The 22356-nt window shown below is 38.5% G+C and overlaps 1 protein-coding gene across 1 annotated transcript; it reads left to right on the forward strand.

Annotated features, from left to right (window-relative positions):
- Nucleotides 1-52: 52 nt before the first annotated feature.
- On the forward strand, nt 53-22101 carry abhd5a (abhydrolase domain containing 5a). The gene is made up of 8 exons (XM_069143496.1): nt 53-90; nt 623-703; nt 3364-3449; nt 7233-7608; nt 14427-14581; nt 17168-17279; nt 17462-17648; nt 20533-22101. The coding sequence occupies exons 1-8, from the start codon at nt 59-61 to the stop codon at nt 20620-20622; spliced, it is 1119 nt and encodes a 372-aa protein (XP_068999597.1). The 5' UTR covers nt 53-58; the 3' UTR covers nt 20623-22101.
- Nucleotides 22102-22356: the final 255 nt, after the last annotated feature.

Here is a 22356-nt window from a genome sequence, read left to right on the forward strand (position 1 = left end):
GGCAACGTCAGCGTCTCGTACGTCCGTGACGGCGAGAAACATATGAGGTTCTTGTAATATGGCCGAACAAGCAGTGACAGCAAACCGAGGGTGAGTAGTGGGTATTTCCCCATGCGCCTCCTGACTTTGTTTGTTAAAGTATGTATCGCTACAACAAAACCAATATATTACTCGACAGATAAGTAAGTAAGACTAAGATATCGTGCAGTTTGGTTACTGTGAAAAATAGGCTACTTGCATGTTGTTGTCATATGATCACAGATTTAAACAAAATGTAAAGCGCCAACAATCTCCCTGACTTGTAACCCTCATATGTATTATCAAACATTCACGCACAGAGCTAACCGTTGTTTATTGATTCATTTAATTAGTGATGTTTGAAAACTCCAGAAAGTAATTTAAGGTCTGTTTAAAGGTTGTTGTTGTTTTTTTTTAATCCCTGAAGACTTTTCTAACTACATTGATGAAAAGTATTCCGTCCGCTGAATGATTAAAAAAAAAAAAAAAAAAAAAAAATTAAACCAGTTTCCTAAATTGTTTCCGAATCAAAACAAACACCCCACGTGCTATTTATTTTAGCCATTACGCACAGCCCTTATAGTTTCTTGTGTTGTGGCTTCAGGGTCTTTCAGAGAATGCTGCCTGTTGTTGGTGTTCACAGTCTGGCCAGCAGCATGTGGGGCTACGTGGACACGACAATAAGGTATGCTGATCCATCCTTGTCTGTTTGAGTTTCACTGGGCAGAATGGTTTTATGGATTTAAATGAGGAAGAAACAATTATAGAATTATATTTTTACATTTTAGAGACATCAGCATTAAAGTCAGTCTTAGGATGTTCAACAAATATAAATATAAAGTCAATATGTTTGGTCATGACTTTATTTTGAAAACAATAGTACTTTAGAACCCAGACGGTTCAAAAGATCCTGTACACACAATATTTAAAATTGCCCTGAAGTTTTCAATGATACATTACAAAAAGCATTTCATTTACACAAGCTGAAACCAAGAAATGTTTGTCTTTTTTTACTTAAAAAAAAAAAAAGACAAATCAATCTTCAAAGTATCTGCTGATGAATTTTCTGGTGATTGACTAATTGATTACTGGAGATGTGTTTTAGAACTGCACATATAAACATAATTTATCTTTTAAATGTATCATTTTTTTATATTTACACATTATTACAAAGGATCATTTGGATTATGCTTATACAGGTGCATGGAAGCATTACGGAATACCATGTGAACAGTATTTTTTATTTTTTTCCAAGGACTTTTATTTTGACATCCTGCACATTGCCACACAGAGGTTTTCAAAATTCTGCATGCTGCCTTATAAAAAGAGGATTTTGTTGACCGTAAAGTATTTTTATTTGACTTAGAATTGTGTTCCAGCCTCCAAACCACACGGTCAACAGAGCCTGCTTAAGTAATAAGGGAAGTACCCCTGGGTCATGAAAATCACAATAAATGCTACCATTCATAAATGTTGTCCTCATGTTGCTATATGTTGTTTTAATGCACTTTTTTAACTTGCACCCTGTGCTGTTACATTTCACTTAGTCTCTAAATCCTTTAAGCATCGTTAAGGGTAATTTCGTTTTGTTTTTGTTAATCCTAATATACAAACTTGAACATGTACATTCATTTTCTACATCTGGCAAATGAATCGATACAATTTCTTAATTTTTCTTCCTTTGCCTTTTTGCAGTTACGCCTTCTGGTAGAGTGCCAATATAGAAGCCACAATAGTCAAAGTCTGTCTCATCTTGACTTAAAAAGGAACTTTTAGCCAAGTGGACCTTTTTGTTTAACACAAGAGGACTTCTATGAATTGCTGAGTATTCGCATTTGTGGGCACATACTCAAAGCAATAGAATAAAACACAAGTTATTTCTTAACTTCCAATCGCAACAAAAATTACATGACGACAAATCCAAAGTAAAGACATGATATCCCACAGCTTATTACAACAAAAATAACCTTTCAACCTTAGTTATCTATTCCTCATCTGCATGAAAAGCATTTGTCTGTGTGAAAGGATCTTGTATAAAAAAAAAAATTCTTTTAAATCTGTTTAACTTTTTTTTTAAACAAACACTTAAACGATTTCAGACCATCAAATGCAAGCAAGGTAGAGATGAAAGGAAGAGAATAAAAAGATTTAAAAAAAAAAGCAAGACAGACAATAATAACTTATTAGTTATTAGTACAAGTGGTCATGGAAATTGGAGCTATGGTAGCATGATAAAACATTGTGATTAAACTCAATCACACATTTCACCCACATTTACAGAGGTATATTTTTCATATCATCAAATACATTTTTATATTTTATAATTGACCTGGCATCACAGAAACAACAGAAAATCAAACTGTACAATAGTATATAACAAACTTTACACTAGTCGATAATATACCACTGCCAAGAAGATGAATATCAAGCATACAGTCTTACATACAGCACCACACACACACACACACACACACACACACACACAGTCCGACATACAGCACCACCTACTGTGGAATATTTTTCTTGAGTAGACCAGTCGCAGATGAGGCTTTGATTGAAGATGGATTCAGAAGACTTCTTTATTAGACATGCAGCACAGTGAGAAGTTCTCCAACTTCTTGAGAAAAACGTAAAGCCTTTATAACCTCCCGTTACATAGTAGTGTGGTGGGACGTACTTTTCGGAATCACTCACGCCCCTACCATGGGTACAACGGGTGTCAGCTGACTAAACATAGGTCCAGCCATGGATGTCAGCTGGCTAGCCGTATGTCCATACATTTAACAAGCACTCATTGTTGTGATATCAATACATTACACAAAACAACTGTCATTCACTCCCAGAATAGATAATAGTCCATAGATAAGTACAGAGCACATGCATGCAGGCTGCTTTTAGTTCTGTTTTAAGCAACACACCATTCGTGTCATGTGATCAAAGAGTTCCTCTGTGAATGTGTATACATTGTCAGTTTAGCAATCACGCGTATAGTGTCGCAACAGAGTGGAAATATATACTAATACGTTTTGCTGAGACTGCTCATAACCTCCTCTAATATTACGTATGTTATCAATCCTAACATGCATATACAGGAGATATGAACTATCTCCACACTACACACACATAGGGTCCTACATACAGCACCACCTTACACACACAGTCCTACATACAGCACCACCTACACACACAACCTTTCATGAAGTCCTTCATATACCTTCATGTACCCAGTGAAAATATGTTAAAATGATCAAACTAAAACTATGGGAGAAATTGTATTGCTTACTCATTTAATTGAATGTTTTTCTGTCTCTCTCTGTGTGTGTGTGTGTGTGTGTGTGTGTGTAGGTGGTGCTGGATCCCCGGCTGGCTACCGTCATGGTGTCCCACCTCGAAGAGCAAGCTACAGGCTGCAGAAGACATGATGTTGCGAGGTAGGGATCAGCCTATTCTACTTCTGCGACTTTTACTCACTCTCACTCTCCCAGTGTTTTTTTGTATATATATACATATATATATATATATACATATATATATATATATATATATACACACACACACATACAGCACCACCTACTGTACTACTATCTGGGAAGGAACCATTAATACTAAGCGATATATAAAGGTTTTGGAGCAAAATATGCTGCCAACCAGACAACGCCTAAATGCCTTCTGTACATATTTCAACTGCATGATTCTCTAGTACAAGACTCCAGGTACTCAACTGGCCTGCCTGCAGTCCAGACCTGTCTCCAATTTAAAAGATTTGGGGCATTATTAAAATGTAAAATATCATAAAGGAGATCCTTAACTGTTTACAGAATGTTGTTAGAACAAGAAGTGATGCAAAACTGTGGTAAACAAGTATTGCTGGCATCAAATTCAAAATAAGCATATAATTTACATAAAACAATAAAATATTTCTATGTCAACATTTGATATGTTGTCTTTGGTCTATTTGCAATTAAATATGGGTTTATCAGATTTGCAAATTTTTGCATTCTGTTTTTATTTACATTTTACACAGCGTCCCAATTAACTAGACTGGTTTTGGCTGGACACCCTGGACAGGTGACCAGCCAATAACAGGGCCAACACAGAAAGATGGTGATTTTCACACCTATGACCAATTTATAATCTCCAATTAACCAAACGTATATGTTTGGACTGAGGGAAAGCTTCAGCATTTATATATACTGTATATATGCATATACAGTGGGTACGGAAAGTATTCAGACCCCTTTAAATTTTTCACTCTTTGTTTCATTGCAGCCATTTGCTAAAATCAAAAAAGTTCATTTTATTTCTCATTAATGTACACTAAGCACCCCATGTTGACAGAAAAAAACAGAAATGTAGAAATTTGTGCAAATTTATTAAAAAAGAAAAACTGAAATATCACATGGTCATAAGTAGTCAGACCCTTTGCTCAGTATTGAGTAGAAGCACCCTTTTGAGCTAGTACAGCCATGAGTCTTCTTGGGAATGATGCAACAAGCTTTTCACACCTGGATTTGGGGATCCTCTGCCATTCTTCCTTGCAGATCCTCTCCAGTTCCGTCAGGTTGGATGGTGAACGTTGGTGGACAGCCATTTTCAGGTCTCTCCAGAGATGCTCAATTGGGTTTAGGTCAGGGCTCTGGCTGGGCCAGTCAAGAATGGTCACAGAGTTGTTCCGAAGCCACTCCTTTGTTATTTTAGCTGTGTGCTTAGGGTCATTGTCTTGTTGGAAGGTGAACCTTCAGCCCAGTCTGAGGTCCAGAGCACTCTTGAAGAGGTTTTCTTCCAGGATATCTCTGTACTTGGCTGCATTCATCTTTCCTTCAATTGCAACCAGTCGTCCTGTCCCTGCAGCTGAAAAACACCCCCATAGCATGATGCTGCCACCACCATGTTTCACTGTTGGGATTGTATTGGGCAGGTGATGAGCAGTGCCTGGTTTTCTCCACACATACCGCTTAGAATTAACGCCAAAAAGTTCAATCTTGGTCTCATCAGACCAGAGAATCGTATTTCTCATAGTCTGGGAGTCCTTCATGTGTTTTTTGGCAAACTCTATGCGGGCTTTCATATGCCTTGCACTGAGGAGAGGCTTCCGTCGGGCCACTCTGCCATAAAGCCCCGACTGGTGGAGGGCTGCAGTGATAGTTGACTTTGTGGAACTTTCTCCCATCTCCCTACTGCATCTCTGGAGCTCAGCCACAGTGATCTTTGGGTTCTTCTTTACCTCTCTCACCAAGGCTCTTCTCCCACGATTGCTCAGTTTGGCTGGACGGCCAGGTCTAGGAAGAGTTCCGGTCGTCCCAAACTTCTTCCATTTAAGGATTATGGAGGCCACTGTGCTCTTAGGAACCTTGAGTGCTGCAGAAATTATTTTGTAACCATGGCCAGATCTGTGCCTTGCCACAATTCTGTCTCTGAGCTCCTTGGACAGTTCCTTCGACCTCATGATTCTCATTTGCTCTGACATGCACTGTGAGCTGTAAGGTCTTATATAGACAGGTGTGTGCCTTTCCTAATCAAGTCCAATCAGTTTAATTAAACACAGCTGGACTCCAATGAAGAAGTAGAACCATCTCAAGGAGGATCAGAAGAAATGGACAGCATGTGAGTTAAATATGAGTGTCACAGCAAAGGTTCTGAATACTTATGACCATGTGATATTTCAGTTTTTCTTTTTTAATAAATTTGCACACATTTCTACATTTCAGTTTTTTTCTGTCAAGATGGGGTGCTGAGTGTACATTAATGAGAAATAAAATGAACTTTTTTGATTTTAGCAAATGGCTGCAATGAAACAAAGAGTGAAAAATTTAAAGGGGTCTGAATACTTTCCGTACCCACTGTATATATATATATATATATATATACACATACAGTATAGTGCCAAATCACATCAGAAGTAATCTCAGGCCAGTCAAGTGTTTTCAGTAAATTCTGCTCTTTCCATTCAAAGTGTGTGTCATAAACAGTTGTGTCAGTGCTGCTGGATAGGATAAGACCATTCCACATTATAGCAGCTTCATAAACTGGTGCAGCTTCCTATGGTTTTGATCAGTTTACTCTATATTTAATTTTTCCAAAAACACATTTTATGTATATATACATAGCATGGAGCATATTTTGCTCCAAAACCTTTATATATCATTTAGTATTAATGGTTCCTTCCCAGATGTACTAGCTACCCATGCCATGTGCACTAATGCACCCTCGTACCATATCAGATGCTGGCTTTTAAACTGAGTGCTAATGACAAGCTGGATGGTCCCTCTGCTCTTTAGCCTGGAGGATGCAGGGTCCATGATTTCCAAAAATAATCAAAACATTTTATTTGTCAGACCACAGGACAGTTTTCCACTTCACCTCCCAGAGGTTTCTCCTTTGCATGGTAGAGTTTTAACCTGCATTTGTCGATGCAGCGACAGGTTCTATTAACAGACAATGTTTTTTTTTAAGTTTTTCTTAGCCCAGACAATTATTTAAATTACAGAATTGTGTCTGTTTTTAATGCAGTGCTGTCTGAGGGACCAAAGATCTCGACCAGCTCTGTTTCAGAGATTTCTCCAGATTCTCTGAATCTTTTAATGATATTTTGAACTGTGGTTAATGAAATCCACAAATTCTTTGCAATCTTATGTTGAGGAACATTATTCTTGAAGTTTTACACTATTATCACACGCAGTCTTTCACAGAGTGATGAACCTCTTCCCATCTTCACTGCTGAGAGACTCTGCTTCTCTGAAATCCTCTTTTAATACCCAATACTGATCTGTTGTTAATTAACCAAATTAGTTGTGAGATGTTCCATCAGATGTATTTTTTTTTTGCATTTCGCAAATTTTCCAGCCTTTTGTTGAGTCTGTCCCAACTATTTTGAGACGTGTTGCTCGCATCAAATTCAAAATAAGCACATATTTTTCATAAAACAATAACATTTCTCCGTTTCCACACTTGATATGTTGTCTTTAGTCTATTTGCAATAAAATATTGGTTTATGAGATTTGGAAATGATTGCATTTTGTTTTTCTTTATATTTTACACAGCATCCCAACTTTTTCAGAAACAACGTTGTAGATGGGATTATCAGTGTGGTTAAAAAAAATAATACCAATTTTCATTTTTCCCTTTTCATTAAAAGTAATAGCCACAAATCATCATTAAGTTACTTTCAAGCTCTACATTTCTCTCCTCCCTTGTGTCTCTGTTTTTTTTTCCAGGTGTTGACTATGCTTTTACCAAACAATTCATCCCCATCTCCAGCAGCAACCTGCTGTGGACCCTGACTGTTTGCAGTGACAGTGTTAAAGATAAAACCCCCATGGTTTTGCTGCATGGATTTGGAGGTGGCGTGGGTCTTTGGGCTCAGAACCTGGATACTCTCTCCCGGCCTCGGCCCGTCTTTGCTTTGGATCTGCTTGGCTTTGGCCAGAGCACCAGACCTCTGTTCTCCACAGATGCCCAAAGAGCAGAGGATCAGTTTGTGGAGTCATTAGAACAATGGAGGGCCAAAGTGGGTTTGGAATCCATGATACTGCTTGGCCACAACTTGGGAGGATACCTGGCTGTGTCATATTCTATTAAATATCCAGGGAGGTGGGTGCACATTATGATATTTCTCTTTTCTTACTGTTGTAACTCTTAAGACATCTGTAATCCTTTGATGTTGAGGATGTTATCTGTATTTAGGGTGATAAAAGTCAGGAGCTCTGAATGTAGTTCAATCTGAAAAATTCAGCAAAGTACACTTACTGACTGATACTGAAGGATGTCAGGTTTTTGTACATTTTAAGATCAGAACTGTGCTATGAGCTTGAGTCAGGTATTGTTCCTGTATCCTGTTATATTGGATCAATCTGAAAATGTGAATGGATTTGACGCGAGCATTGTAACTCATCTTTTTAAAATTGTCATTGATAGTCAGCAAATAAATTTCAAGATGCAGGATAGGGTGACAAAGACAACATTAGTATCACAGAATTATGATCATGTGTAATCTTTGTCTCTATCTTGGTATTTTCTAAGGCTGAAGCTGGGTATTATCTTTTTATCTGCAAAAAATGCCCATCAACAGCTAAGGGTAATTTCTTCAAAGGTCTTCCTGACCAAATCCAAAGATATTGAGTTTTATGTTTAATGAAACCGAGAGCAACAGAAAAAAGAATCTTCAATAAGAAAAGCAAGGTCCAGGGTTTTTGCTTTTGCTTAACGAAGATCAGTTGGATTAACTTTCTGTTGGTCAACTACGCAGTTTATCAATTTATGCTTAAGTATTGAAACATTACAGTAAGTATTTTTTACCTCTGAAAATGATTAATTTATTTATTCAGACTTAAAATCTATGATCTGCAATTGCCAAATTGAGAATTTTGTCATAAAATGTTTGAAAGTGTTGCATATTAGTACTAAATTGTAGTACAGTCCATCAGTTAGATGCTGTAATCACCCAAGAAATTGAAATGACTGGTGGTTAGTTGTAAAGCATTTTAATAAGGATATATCCAATGAAAATGTTGCTTTGTTTTCATGTCTGTGTCAAGCTTTACACAATGGCAGTATATTTCCTGTTTATTACAATTTGGATCCATTTTTGTAATTTTGGACTCCACTAGGTATCAAAATTCAATACCAATCGGAACCAGTATCAAAGCGGCGCCGGAGCATCGTATCGATAAGCGCCGACATTCACAATTCAGTTTTTTTTGTTATTATTGCTGCGTATTCGTTATCCTGCACCTTTAATTTCTCAGTTTCTAATTAAGACATGAGTCTATTTTCGCTATTCCTGATCCTGAAGAGAGATCTGTATGTTGGAAACTCTGAGCGAGAACAGAGAGCAGCTCGAGAGCCCAAATGCACATGCTGTTTAATTTATGCTGTTGTGATACAGAAGAGTATCAATTTGTTTTTTTTCACATAATAGATGCCTAATCAGCTGGTATGGGTGGAGCTCAGTTATCTGGATACATTTTGCATAACATGAGTAGCTCTCGGACACTTTCATTTTGTCAAAGTAGCTCGCCGGGGAAAAACGTTTGTAGACACCTGGCCTAAAGAGTAACCTTGCTTTTTACTTGAAACTGTTGAGATCCTAAAAAACATGATGTACTGTGTGTAATGTCAGACCATGTAATAGAGCTGGCATGGATTTTAGAGTTTCTGATACAGTCTGTCCATACCATAGTGCTCACAGTGCATGTGAGTGTAGTTTCTGTGTGGACAGAGCTATTAATGTACATTCATTGTGTAAAATGAAAAAAAAAAACAACCATCTATTTTAATAGTTAACAATCCTTCCAATTGGTTACAATAACATTGTGTTAACCAGGGTTAATGCAAAAATCAACTAGCACATAAGAAACACCACATCAAAGTTAGACAGCAGTCCCGTGGTCAGTCAGGCTATAAATTTACAATATCTGTAAGTACAAGTGAAAATGAGTCCACAGGTAAGCTGAGTGTACTCACAACCGCAAAAAGTTCAGCAAAGGGCTTGTCCTACAAAGCAGGATTTGCAGTTAGCAAGGTAACTTCAGGTTTAAATCTGGGTTTTCAGTGCTGTGAAGGTGGTTCACTTCTGCTCCGGAGCAGATTAAGTTTGACATAAAAGACCAAAACGTATAAAAACACCCACCTACTAACCTTGCAATTGTCTTTAAAAATGTCATCACCCATTGTATAAGATCCCTTGGAACACAGTACGCAGTCAGTGAGAGGGTCCATGAGAAGGGTAGAGTGTTCAGTGACCCTCAAACAGCTTTGGCTTTCCCTGATTGATTGAAGCACTAAAACCTTGTACTTATAACATATGACAGTAAACCAATTTACTGCTTTGAATTATCTTTTTATATTTATTTGTTATTTGCTCCCTCGTCCTTTTTCCGGGACGGCAGCTGAAAGCATGTGACTAAAATGGACATACACACGATGAGAAGAGATCTCACATTTCAATCTATAATCTTATTTGGACTCTGTGAACTCATTACATCTAACAGAGCATTACATTAACGCAATTTTACCATGCAGTATTGCACATTACACATGCTGTTTATAGTGTCTACATTTGCACTAGTACAGAATTTTGTACTATATTGTGAAATTTTATATATATATATATGTATATATACGTGTGTATATATATATATATGTACATATATATATATACATATATATACATACATATATGTATACACATGTATATACATATATATATACATACAGTGGGTACGGAAAGTATTCAGACCCCTTTAAATTTTTCACTCTTTGTTTCATTGCAGCCATTTGCTAAAATCAAAAAAGTTCATTTTATTTCTCATTAATGTACACTAAGCACCCCATGTTGACAGAAAAAAACAGAAATGTAGAAATTTGTGCAAATTTATTAAAAAAGAAAAACTGAAATATCACATGGTCATAAGTATTCAGACCCTTTGCTCAGTATTGAGTAGAAGCACCTTTTTGAGCTAGTACAGCCATGAGTCTTCTTGGGAATGATGCAACAAGCTTTTCACACCTGGATTTGGGGATCCTCTGCCATTCTTCCTTGCAGATCCTCTCCAGTTCCGTCAGGTTGGATGGTGAACGTTGGTGGACAGCCATTTTCAGGTCTCTCCAGAGATGCTCAATTGGGTTTAGGTCAGGGCTCTGGCTGGGCCAGTCAAGAATGGTCACAGAGTTGTTCCGAAGCCACTCCTTTGTTATTTTAGCTGTGTGCTTAGGGTCATTGTCTTGTTGGAAGGTGAACCTTCGGCCCAGTCTGAGGTCCAGAGCACTCTTGAAGAGGTTTTCTTCCAGGATATCTCTGTACTTGGCCGCATTCATCTTTCCTTCAATTGCAACCAGTCGTCCTGTCCCTGCAGCTGAAAAACACCCCCATAGCATGATGCTGCCACCACCATGTTTCACTGTTGGGATTGTATTGGGCAGGTGATGAGCAGTGCCTGGTTTTCTCCACACATACCGCTTAGAATTAACGCCAAAAAGTTCAATCTTGGTCTCATCAGACCAGAGAATCGTATTTCTCATAGTCTGGGAGTCCTTCATGTGTTTTTTGGCAAACTCTATGCGGGCTTTCATATGCCTTGCACTGAGGAGAGGCTTCCGTCGGGCCACTCTGCCATAAAGCCCCGACTGGTGGAGGGCTGCAGTGATAGTTGACTTTGTGTAACTTTCTCCCATCTCCCTACTGCATCTCTGGAGCTCAGCCACAGTGATCTTTGGGTTCTTCTTTACCTCTCTCACCAAGGCTCTTCTCCCACGATTGCTCAGTTTGGCTGGACGGCCAGGTCTAGGAAGAGTTCCGGTCGTCCCAAACTTCTTCCATTTAAGGATTATGGAGGCCACTGTGCTCTTAGGAACCTTGAGTGCTGCAGAAATTATTTTGTAACCATGGCCAGATCTGTGCCTTGCCACAATTCTGTCTCTGAGCTCCTTGGACAGTTCCTTCGACCTCATGATTCTCATTTGCTCTGACATGCACTGTGAGCTGTAAGGTCTTATATAGACAGGTGTGTGCCTTTCCTAATCAAGTCCAATCAGTTTAATTAAACACAGCTGGACTCCAATGAAGAAGTAGAACCATCTCAAGGAGGATCAGAAGAAATGGACAGCATGTGAGTTAAATATGAGTGTCACAGCAAAGGTTCTGAATACTTATGACCATGTGATATTTCAGTTTTTCTTTTTTAATAAATTTGCACACATTTCTACATTTCAGTTTTTTTCTGTCAAGATGGGGTGCTGAGTGTACATTAATGAGAAATAAAATGAACTTTTTTGATTTTAGCAAATGGCTGCAATGAAACAAAGAGTGAAAAATGTAAAGGGGTCTGAATACTTTCCGTACCCACTGTATATATGTATATCACCTGCCTTTTTGTTGTGTTTTGCTCTTACTTTTTACTTTGTGGTTGTTTTGCACCATCACACCAAGACAAAAATCATTGTATGTTAAAGTTTACTTGGCAATAAATCTGATTCTGATGAATACATCTAATCCAACATACTTATTGTCAGATAAGAACTCTATATTTTGCTCTAATGGGGAAGTGATATTAGAAGCCTTTTGACTTTCCCATTCACACAGTTGGTAAATTTATTTGCCAGCGGTTACAGATTACTCTTATGGCACTTTGCAGAACGTCCCAAAAAACCTTAGGTAGGCTACAGCTCATTCAGAATGCTGCAGTGAGTTCAAACTGGGACTTAGAAAATAGAAGACGTTACACTACTACTGAAAGCACTTTACTGGCTCCAGGTACAATACAAAATTGATTTCAAAGTAATAGTGTTTGTCTACGAAGTTCTAAATGGTTTGGCTTCAGAATACATGTCCGACCTGCTCTCTGTCTACAACCCAATCTTATCTCTGAGATCATCAAGCATGTACCTCCTAAATATAGAAAGAGAGTAGAATGAAATCTAAATTGGGTGCATTTAGTCACTATGGTGCTGTTCTCTGGAACAAACTGCCTGATGACCTGAAATAATCTGCAACTGTCTTTTTTTAAAAGCCGTCTAAAAACATCTCTCATGCTTTTGGTAGGTTGTGTGTGTGCCTGTTGCAGTTCATGTGTGAGTGCTGTTGTAGGAGCAAGATAGGGGTTTAGATATCTTGTGTTTTTAAAATTGTGTATTATGTGTGGCTTGTAGTGTTATTTTATTGATGTGAGTACTCATTTGTGTTTACTGTCTCATTGGTTTCATGGTGTCGTGTAAAGCACATTGAGTTTACCTGTGTATGAAATGTGCTATACAAATAAAATTGTATTGGTTTGACTTGGAAAACACTGTAAACATAAGACTGATATACGTGTATTACCCACTTTGGTAAATGAGTAGTACATTTACACATTTAAAAAAAATAACATGGGGCTACATTAGCATTCATTAGGAAATGTCTCAGAAGCGAAATGTATCTGTATACTGATTGGTACTGAATAAATGATGTTCAATGGTTTTTTTTAGAACTTTTTCATCAGAAAAGATGAAGATGAAAGCTGAAATTGTGAGCCGTAAAACCAAAACAATCTGCTAAAGGATGCTAAAATGCTCTCTAAGGTTGAGGGGACATGTAGAACCAGGTGATAATTACCTTGTCCAAGGAGGATACGTTTTCAGTGCGGTTTGTTTATTTGTTTGTTTGTCAGCAGCATTACACAAAAACTACCTGCCTGATTCCCATTAAACTTTGTGTAATGATGACTCATGGGCCCAATAGGATCCCTTTGAATTTTGGAGCGGATCCCAACACAGGGTTGAAACACAAATTATTTACCACTTTTATTAACATTGTAAAATAAGGCATTAGTACAATTCAACTTAACATCTAATAGATGATTGTAAACAATATTAGTGGCAAGACATAAGCTAATTACAATGATGACATATCACAGATGACATTCACAGGTACCAGTAATGCTTTGAGATGCGTGTGTACTGAACAAAATTTTAAACACAACACTTTTGTTATGGTTCTCATTTTTCATGAGTTGAAGTAAAAGACTTCTTTTAAGTGCACAAAAGTTTTATTTCTCAAATCTGGTTCACAAATCTGTTAAAATCCATGTCAGTGAGTTACACAGGTGTGCCTTGGACTGATGACAATTAAAAGCAAATCCAAAATGTGCAGTTTTCCCACGCAACACAATGCCACTGATGTCACAAGTATTCAAGGAGCATGCAATTGGCATGCTCACTTCGGGAATGCCAACCAGAGTTATGCAGTATCAGGCACAACTTATTATGGCAAGAGATATGCAAAAGTCATTTGTGGCATTGTAAACCAAAGCAGCTGTTTTGGAGCAATATACTTTCTTTTTTAATGAGAAGATCAATATCATTCTCATGTCTGGTAAAAAAATAATTAAACTTAATCCAAGACATGGTTTGTTTAGTTTGCCGTTGCCTTCCCGCAGTTTTGAATGGTTGCCTGGCAACTTCAGGAAGTTGAGTTTACAAGTGACGGGACCCAGCCAAGATATAGTCCAAAGCACAAACCTGTGTAACACCTATTAAATACGGTTTGGTTGTTGGATTTTGTTAAATTTGGCTGAGGCTAAACTAGCAGTCTATTCTCATTTCCCTTCTCCATGCGAAGCAAAACTAACCAGTTGCAGTTTTGTTTCCAGATTGGTATCCATCTTTTCATCCAACTCTCGGCAAGAAAGCAAATTTGCTGATACCTGGTGCAGGGTGGCTGTGGCATACACTTGGCGTGTGAATGTGTGTTTGTGAATGGGTGACTGGGAAACTGTAAAGTGCTTTGAGACCACTAAGGTGATAAAGACCTATATAAGTGCAGACCATTTAACCCATGATAAGGCATCAGTGTGACAATCAAATTCACTTCACAAAACATTAACGCAAACAACAGATGAACTTGCATATTTTCTTTATTTTTATCCTGTTTACAGAGTGAAGTACATTATCCTGGTAGAGCCCTGGGGTTTCCCTGAGCATCCGAACACAGAAGAAGCTGACCGTCCCATCCCAGTTTGGATCAAAGCCCTTGGTGCCATGTTTACCCCCTTCAACACCCTGGCTGGCCTGCGACTGGTTGGGCCACTGGGTAAGACTGGAGCAATAAGGTAGTAAAAGACAAGGCAGTACTACAGAACTGACAGCAAACAATGTCAGATTGGATGTCACCTGGCATTATCAATCTGTCCTGGGTAATCGGTTACAAGCCATCAGAGTGTACACTTGTGGTCAGATCGTACTTCCCCGCTCTATGTGCAAATGAATATGTACATAACAAAAATATACAATTTAATAAGCACAGGAACACAAATAGAAACATGAGGAGAGGAGATTAAGCAATCATTTAACAAAATGAGACATCTTTGCTTTCTGGAGCCTAAGTCTAGGTGTTGTTTATTTGAAATCTATGATGTATTTCATGTATGTTAACGTCTAAACACAGTTTAATAAGTTTGTAATTCACAACTTGAACCACCAGGATCCGATCTGTTCAGGTCAGATTATTGAATTGCTCCAGAGCGTCAGGCCCTGCTGCTGTGATTAAATGAACTGGCGAGTGGGGCGCAACTTTTGAAAAGCTGTGGGTCTGATGTGTGTCGGAAATTACATGAGATAAACTAAATAAAAAAGATAACCCAGAGAAGGCTTTGAAGAAACAAGTCTTACATACACTTAGCAGAATCATGCAAGAGATGTTTTTCTGCTTACAAACTTGTGAATCAATTCTTGTGAATGCAATATCCTAAGAAGGCCTTGACGTAATTCTTTCAAACTTGGCGCAAACATTCACTTAGAATAAGTGACCATAAGTTAAAGTCACTGTGACCTCACATTTGTTCCATCCATCTGTCCCATTCTTGTGGACGCGATACCTCAGGAATCTCTCAAGGGATTTTCGTAGAGTCTTATAAGATTTTGATGATCAAAGGTCCAAGAGCAATGTGACTTCACATCTATTGACTTTTGTGAATGCAATATCCCAGGAATGTCTTCAAGCAATTTCTTCCAGTGTGGCACAAACATATAATTGAACTCAAGGATGAGCTGATTCCATTTTGTCGGCCAAAGTTCTCTCTGACCTCACAAAACACCATGTTTGCCAGAACTGTGGAATTCATACGTTATCTACGACAAAATCCTACACAAACATCTAATAGGATAAATCGCTAAAGTGGTAATATTTTACATCCAAAAAGTCTGTAAAAAACACTTTTCTGGCAATTATTTAATTTCATAACTGAGGGACAGAAGGGGAGATTGACAACATTTAACATTTTGTTGTACACTGAATTGGTGACACTAATCTTGGGAGTCCACCTTCAAAGTGTGGTGATTGTATAGATATTCAGTTTGACAAATTATGTAAAGCATCCACATTTTACAATTTGGAGCCTCATTTCAACAACTTGTATTTGAAACATTTTCTTCTGTCAATGAACTTTACTGGCCAAGCATTTGAACATTCACTTCAAAGATTCACTTCATATATGAGTCTGGATAGATATGGATATAAACTTCAACTTGACGGTTGCAGAGGCAAACCACCACGAAGCATTAATTCTAGTTTAGTGCGAAGATTTTTTTTTGTGGAAATCATGGACACTGCATTCCGAGCTAAAGAGGAATGGGATCATCCACTTGTTATCAGTGCACAGTTGAAAAGCCAGCATCTGTGATGGTATTGGGATGCATTTGATCCATTAATGCTGAATTATATATACTGATTTTGGAACAGTACCCAGACATTATATTTTTATAAAGTGTTAAATAAAGAAGAGGCGATGCCACACAGTCGTAAAAATGCCCGTCCCAACTTTTTTGAGACGTATTGCTGGCATCAATTTCAAAATAAGCAGATATTGTTCATAAAACAAAAAAATTCTCAGTTTCAGCATTTTATATGTTGTCTTTGGTCTACAGTATTTGCAATTAAATATAGTTTTCATGATTCGCTAATCATTGTATTTTGATTTTATTTACATTTTACACAGCATCCCAACTTTTTGGAAAGGGGGTTGTATATGAAAATGTGTGAATATTGATGGCAACTATATGGTTGACATAAGGCTCTGTAAAGACAAAAAAGAGCTTGATAAAAATATGTTATTCATATTACTTAAGCTGAGACAGTGTATAATTAATGTTCTCTTAACACACCCGGAAAACCAATTGGATTGCTTATTGAAGCTAGTAAAAAAAAAAATAGCACAATATTTTATTCATTTTAATAAAGTTGATTTGTAATTAGTCAAGAGAAATCAAGTCTTCCCCTGGTTCAACCCTGGAACTCCAAACCTTCTCATTGTTCCTTATCAATGTAAAATGTAATAAGGCATCCTAATTTAAAGAGTTTCCCCTTGGGGATTTATAAAGTATCTATCTATCTATCTATCTATCTATCTATCTATCTATCTATCTATCTATCTATCTATCTATCTATCTATCTATCTATCTATCTATCTATCTATCTATCTATCTATCTATCTATCTATCTATCTATCTATCTATCTATCTATCTATCTATCTATCTATCTATCTATCTATCTATCTATCTATCTATCTATCTATCTATCTATCTATCTATCTATCTATCTATCTATCAATCTATCAATCAATCAATCATCTTAATTAATACATTCTTGGTTTTGACATTTGAGTATCTCCTCTGTGGCAGGTCCCACTCTGGTCCAGACCTTGAGACCTGACTTAAAGAGGAAGTTCTCCTCCATGTTCAACGACAACACTGTGTCAGAGTACATCTACCACCTGAATGTACAAACCCCCAGGTATGTCACTTTCTGCCTCTCTGTTTGTTTCCCCCATCGAACCTCATTAATGCTACTTACCTTAATAACTGCCATCTTCAATTTATTGATTACCTTGCTGAAGTCAATCAAGTTTTTCTTCCAAATATTATGTCCATTTTCTGTCCTGTTACAATGACTTAAGTGTTTTTATATTATGGCAGTGGAGAAACAGCTTTTAAGAATATGACCTGTCCCAATGGCTGGGCTAAAAGGCCAATGCTGCTGAGGATGGACCAGCTGCAGCCTGAGATCCCCATCACCATCATCTACGGCTCCCGCTCCAGTATAGACAGCAACTCAGGCAGCACAATCAAAGAGATGAGACCTCACTCTCATGTGGAGATCATAGTAAGCTCATGGAAGATTTATTTGAAAAATTCCAAATGTTTACTAAAATTTTATTTTGTACTTTAATAACTTCATACATGCATACATTATGGCAAAAAAAATGTCAACTCGTACTTTCTTGCAGTTTCTCGAGTTTTTAACTGCATATAAGGATATTGTGTATACCGTAGTATTTTAAGTTAAAACATAAATTAAGATTAAATACTAAATGGATAAAATAGGCTTTTTTTGCCCAAAATCTACATCCAATAACCTAAAAAGACAAACTAAAAACCTTTTTTCAGAAATGTTTGCGATTATTGAAATAAAAATACAAAACTGAAGTCTCTAATCTACAATAGTACTGTAACCCCTTACTGTGGCTCCAGATGAAAGCACAAAAGGTGTATAAGGTCCCACAATTTACACTGTACATAAGGACAAATACCAAACCATACTGCAGACCAGAAACATGCAACTGTAGGGCCAAGCCATGCCTGCAAAGAAAAAACACAGAACTATGACAGTGAGAAAAATTGCATAGAGAGACAACAAACAATAAACAAAACTATAGGAGAGAAGGCATGAAGTGTTGCTGTGGTGGGATATACAGTAAATACACAGAGGGCAGAAGAGACAGGAGTGGTGCTCAGTGTATCATGGGAGGTCCCCCATCAACCTACACCTATAACAGCATAACTAAGGCATGGCTCAAAGTCACCTTAACCAGCCCTAACTGTAAGCCTTACCAAAAAGGGAAAATATGTATGCCTAATTTTAAAGGAGAGTGGTTGTCTGCCTCCGGAACCCAAACTGGGGTCTCATAGAGTAGGAACCTGAAAGTTAAAGGCTCCGCCTCCCCCTCTGCTTTTGGAAACTCTAGGAACCACAAGTAGGCCACCATTCTGAGAGCAAAGCGCTCTGTTAGCCTAATATGGTACAATAGTATTTTGAGCGACAAAATTCCAGCTCCCATTTAGCAGCCTTGATGAGGAGTTACCTGAAGAAGAGAGGCATTGCTCTATCGGGATTCCAGAGACCCTACAGCAGCAGTAGCAGGCTTCACGGTGAGGACGGACAGGAAATGGAAAGCCCAGGAAGGCCTGGATATCGCAGGTCTCAGCTGAAACACAGGACACTGGTGGGCACAGTGGCAGTTGGCCAGGCAGGCCTAGGAGCCATCCCTCAACCTCGCAGAGAGAGGCCCCTGGCAAGGACAGACACTCCTCTGGTCCTGAAGGAGGTGCATGCAGGAGTCAAAAATTAATGGGCCAGCACTGCATTCGGCAGTAAGGTGCATGGACAAGGTTGGAAGGTGTGCTGGACAGGAAGATAACCTGGACTGACATCTGGCAGGCTGAACCCCAGCAGGATCAAATTCATGGTGCAAGCTGTGTATGACATCCTATCGAGCCCAGCAAACCTTTACATCTGTGCCCTGGGTAAGGCTTACTGGAGCATATCCTCAGTAGCTGCCCAACAGCCTTGGCGACATGACCGGATGCTTGCGACAGTTGCTGAGGCTATCTCGAAAACCACGGCTAGCATTAAACCTGCCCAAGGCCCTACGATATCGCCTTTGTTAGGGCGAGGGAGCAGCCTCAGCCTCAGTCTAGACCATCAGTTGGGCTGCTTCTGCGGCAGACTGGGAGCTGCGAGTCAACCTGCTGAGGCAACTCAAGTTCCCAGACCATGAAACGACAACATCACTAAGGCCAGATGTAGTCCTGACGTCATCCTTCTCAAAGCAGGTGCTGACAGTTCCCTCGGAAGATCCTTTGGAGGAGGCCAATGAGCGGAAGCGGTCAAAGTACCAGTAAATGGGGAAGAAGTACAAGAGCAAAGGCTGGAGAGCTCGCTGTGAGCCCATTGAAGTAGGGTGTAGAGGCTTTGCTAGCCGCTCACTATGCAAGGTGCTCTCACTACTTTGTATAGCCATTAAGTCCACTATGGAGGCTGAAGAGAGGGCTTCAAAATGGTTGTGGATCAAGAGAACGGGGTTGAGCCTATCCTGCCTGACATTGGGTGAAGGCGGGGTACACCCTGGACAGTTCGCCAGTCCATCACAGGGCCTATACAGAAAGAAAGTCATGCACGCTTGCATTCATACCTATGGGCAATTTAGAATCCATAATTAACCTAGAATGCATGTTTTTGGATGGTGGGAGGACAGCAGAGTACCCATCTTGCTATTTTGGAGCCAGATGTTATCCTATTTGGACCAAGTAGGGCGTGATGAGCAGTGAATCTGACTCGATCTGATTGGGAATTTAAGAATGCTATGCCAGACAACCTCTCGTGAAACCTGACTGCACCACAGGCCTGTCAATCAAACAGACACCCACCCAAACATAGTTTTTTGAGGACTAATATCTCATTACATTATTTTTACTTGTAGAAAAAATTCACTGACTTTTATTTTTCATTGAAGAAGTTGAATGGAAGTCCTGAGTGGCCCTCAGTGGTACTGCACTTTATCACACTACTGTATTGGCCTCACTTTTATATACAGTCTATGGATAGATGACATTGCTGCTCGGTCAACTGAACACTATTACAATTTACAAATATAACAATTTCTGACTTTAACCCCCTAGAATATCTTTCTTTGGTGAGACCTGAAGATGGCGGTTCACAGAAACTTCTCGTTCAATCTGATGAAGCTTGAGATAAACTGTTCAAATTAAGGTTTGCAGAGCTGATAGAGATTTGAAGCTGTAATTGCTGCCAAAGGGTCCCCTACAAATAACTGAATTCAGGGTCTGATTTTAGACTTTAGTTTTTTACTAGAAATATTTTAAAATTTCTATCTTAGTTTTTTTAATGAAAGCTATAAACCTTTTCAGATATTGCCTCTCATTTTTAATCACTTGCTTCTTTTGCCGGTTCTCATTATTCCCCGCAGATTGTCCGTGGTGCTGGGCACTATGTATACGCTGACCAGCCTGGGGACTTCAACCACAGAGTTTTGCAAGTGACTGAAAAAGTGGACTAAAAACAGGGACAAACTGGGCTATTAAACTCGGGAGAAAAAGGGGCACACATATAACGGAATCCCTTTATTAGCCAGTGTGGAACCTCACGATCTCAGTTTCTCAAAGAAAAAAATTAAAGAAAGTGAGTGAATGAAAGTGTTTGTACATTGATATAAAATGAGCAGTCATCTCATACATCTAGACACACTAAAGCTCATGTTATATCATCTGACCAGTGATTCATTCATATTCTTAGAAATATAGTGAATACAGGATTTGAGTTGACATTATTGATCAAGTCCAGTATTTAATGCTCTTCATCAGCATTCCTACAATTCTTTAAATAATGCCCGAAGGCCTGCATCACAAGGTTCTTTTGTAGTACACTGTCCAGCACACACCAAGGTTGGTGCCTCAGCTTCTTTGTTAGTTAGCTGAAAAAGTAGTTGTACAATACGAAGCGCCTATTTCAAATGCAATGAAAAAAGGAGGTATTCGAAAATCAGATATTCTACTGAGCACAAAACACAAAGTGCCAGTGTTTGGTGAGTGTGCATTTTTCTTATTTAATAGCTGTTGTAGTCATCTGCTTAGAAATGCTTAGAATTATGACGTTTTCTCAGAAATGTTCCCTTAAAGTTAAGAGTAGGTCGTGGTAAAGATAAAAGTTCATCACGAAGCATCTTAGCCCTTAAGAGAAGTCCCAATGGTGAGGTGAACCAGTGTTAGGCACAGGGAGGAGGACTTTTAAGAGGCTTAAGAATTTCTTAAGCTGTGGGAAAATGGTACACCGAGGTAGGAAAAATATTCTTCAAACACTGAACGACAGTGAGTTGATGCAGCGTTACAAATTATATCGTGCAGGGATGATGTTTGTTGTCAATCTCATCAGACACATGCTCACATCTCCCATTCAACACAATAATACATTAACGCCAGAAATGAAATTGATGACCGCACAAAGTTATTTGGTTACTGTAAAAATGTGACTGTACAGTGGTGATTACTTTGGTCTGTGTAACCTTTCTTTAGCCGACTGATTACACAAACAACAACAGTGCTTTTACAGCCTCGTATGGGTGCGCAGTTTTATTTCCACTGGATGTTGTTGTCTATTCTGTAATAATCTGCATATAAAAGAAACTTTAGAGGGAAGTCTGCCAGTCTTTGGAGTCAGTGACTCTCTGGAAAGACTATATCAGACCTATCACGATTTTTTTCAATATATGATTTTCTAATTTGAAATCTACAATGTAATTTGGGTCCATAATGTGAAAGGCAGAGACTCAGAGGTTTAAGAACGTCTTGGTGATGCATTTTGGAGAACAGCGCATGTACACTCTTCTACGAACTTCAATTGTTAAGTTAGGTGCTTAAAAGTGATTGTAAATATGTAAAAATCTTCTTTTGTGCAAATTACTTTGGTGCCGAAAATGTTCCTAACTTCAGAAGTTCTGCTATTTCTACCATATTTAAAATGTAAACACAAATAAAATGTTTGCCATGGTGTGATTACGTTCTACTTTCTTTCCTCACTTTTGCCTCACTTTTGCCACACGAGATTAGTCTGCTCCCTCTTGGGTTCGCATCATATGTTGAATCTGCGATGCAACACTTTCATTCTGCTTCTCCTCCTTATTTGACTTTTAATTTTAATGGAGGAAAGGTAGCAGATTAATCAATGGGCCTCTGTCACCAGTGTTTTCTTAAGTTTTTTCTTAAATTTGTTCTGAAGAAAAGTCCTAAGAAAATTT

Source organism: Embiotoca jacksoni, unplaced genomic scaffold (assembly GCF_022577435.1).
Source record: "Embiotoca jacksoni isolate LCO1_2020_lvr unplaced genomic scaffold, fEmbJac1.0.p SCAF_11, whole genome shotgun sequence".
Taxonomy (NCBI): Eukaryota; Metazoa; Chordata; class Actinopteri; family Embiotocidae; genus Embiotoca; species Embiotoca jacksoni.